This window comes from Cyprinodon variegatus, unplaced genomic scaffold, assembly GCF_000732505.1.
Source record: "Cyprinodon variegatus isolate N-32 unplaced genomic scaffold, C_variegatus-1.0 Scaffold1236, whole genome shotgun sequence".
NCBI classification, from domain to species: domain Eukaryota; kingdom Metazoa; phylum Chordata; class Actinopteri; order Cyprinodontiformes; family Cyprinodontidae; genus Cyprinodon; species Cyprinodon variegatus.
In genome coordinates, this window is record NW_015151689.1 from 49,626 (window position 1) to 51,917 (window position 2,292).

The following is a 2,292-nucleotide window of genomic DNA, read 5'->3' on the forward strand; positions in this document are numbered from 1 at the left end:
CCCCAAAATCCCAAATACTCCGTCAGCGCCCCGCCCTGCTGCGCTACAGACTTCGTGCGCAAAGCAAAGCCTACAGCCTCCTCTGTGGCTCCCGTCCGCTCCGCTCTGAGTTCCTTGGAGATTGTAGAGAGCATGCGCGAGATGATTAAATTCAAAGCAGCAAAACATGCGGAAATGATCCATGGTTTCCACGGATCATTAAAAATAATTACAATTCATTAATTTTTTGGGATTATTTTCATTAATTTCATTAATTTTTATGGGATTTCGGTGTAACAATCAACATATACCGAACTGAACCAAAAACCGTGACCATGAAACCGTGAACAGAACCGAACTGTGGATTTTGTGAACCGTTCTACCCCTAATAGATCTATAGATACACATTAAATTAATCTGGTATGTATAAATGGGGAATCTATATCTGATACATGAGTGTGTAGTTTGATGTATACACCCTTTGTTTACAAATACATGACCTTTGCATACTGTATCATAGCTCTGTTTTTATTTTATTTTTGCATCCCCATATTGCAAAAGTCCAGATATTTCCTTCACCGCTCTGGTGGACCAGACCCAATATTCTGCTAGGAAAATGTCTGTTTTACACATTATACTTACAAACTAAAACTATAGTTTGCATTTATTTATTCTGCAAATGCGTAAACATGTTTTCATGACACTACAGAACTGACCTATGTACGTTTTTATTTTATACTGCAGCACTTTGTATGGTTCACCCATATCATGCTCTCTTTTTAATGCTTAATTTTCAAACTGCTTATTTTCTCTCCCATAGTAAAGCAATTGATTTTTTTTAAACCCTAAATCATGTTTTCTTTTTACCAGATATGCAGTCATAGCCTTCGGGTGCGCCAGCTGTCCAAAGATCACCTGCGGCAGGGAGGGCTGCGGCACAGAGTTCTGTTACCACTGCAAGCAGCTGTGGCATCCCAACCAGACCTGCGACGCAGCGCGGCTGCAGAGAGCTCAGAGCCTCCGGCTGAGAACGGTGCGCTCGTCCTCCCTCAGTTACAGCCAGGAGAGCGGAGCTGCAGGTGGGCTGTTCAACGTGGTAGAAAATGGCACATTCAGTCAACTGGAATATCAATGAAGAGTTCATTCAAAACAGCAAATGAAGCGAGTTATAGATCATAGATTTATTACACGGGCTGAGGTTTTCAAGCCTTTAGGATTTTCTGTTCACAGTAAAGGAAAACCATTTAAGATTACCGTTTATAATCCAACGTTGACACTTTAACATAAACATGATCTTTTTAAAATGTGTTTTTAAAGGAAAAGTCCGGTCAGTGAGTAATAATCAATTGATCATTATTATTACCTAAAACTAATACATTTGCTGTGATTTAATGAATTCAGCATTAATCATAAAAAAAAATTAAAACAATTTTCGTCACGATCACTGGGTCTGGGAGCCGCCATTTTTGCCCAAATATTGTAACACCTCCCTCCTGAAATTTTTCAGCAGTGACGTCACTGTGCAGTAAGCCTAGCGCCATTCTCCCCGCTTTACAAGCAAAATCAATGGGAACCAGAGCATGTGAAGGGAGCGGAGCGCCATGCATATACCTCTCCCCGCTCAGGAGGATGTTCGCTCATTTGCTCCGCCGCTCAAAGCTGTGCCCAGACGCTCCGCTCAAAATCTGCTCCGCGCTCACCTTATTTTCCTGCCACTCTGGCGAAATCCCCCCACACTCGCTTAAATTTTCAGGAGAAGGCATTTTCTGACATTTTTCCTTCATGGAATAATTTCAGGGCCCTGGGACACACGGCGTTGGATTTAATGATGACGGATACCTGTGTGTTTTCTTATTTAACTGGCTGTTAAATTATCACACTGTTTTCCAACTGTGAACGTAACACCTCGCTTCATTCATGTTTCCCAGCGTTTACTATTTAACAATTAATTGTCCAAAACATCACACTTAAATCAAATAAATGCTTTTTTACAAATTTTATTATCCAACATATTTAATTGAGGTTGTGAGTGCATCAGAGTGAACTGGAGCGGAGCGTAATCCTCGCTCGCAGACACAGCTGCAATCAACAACAATTACTGAAGATTTCCAGAGGACTTCAGCATTGAAATTCACCAGAGCTATAGTGAAACTGACAATGTCCACGTGCATGGCAGCTGGATGTTGGAATACGTCGGGTAAAAGTGAATAAACGTTCTTTCACCTGTCCGATTCCTGATCCTCCACGGACGGGTTCATTGTTGGATTGCCAACTTGAAGAGGGAGGATCAGGAATCGGACAGGTGAAAGAACG

At 41.7% G+C, this 2,292-nt stretch overlaps 1 protein-coding gene across 1 annotated transcript in view; it reads left to right on the forward strand.

Annotated features, from left to right (window-relative positions):
- rnf19a (ring finger protein 19A, RBR E3 ubiquitin protein ligase) overlaps positions 1-2,292 on the forward strand; it is a 12,436-nt gene that overhangs the window by 3,099 nt on the left and 7,045 nt on the right. Inside the window, exon 2 of the mRNA XM_015401600.1 lies at positions 850-1,058. Coding sequence (XP_015257086.1) covers positions 850-1,058 — 209 coding nt within the window. The remainder of the gene's footprint in view (positions 1-849; positions 1,059-2,292) is intronic.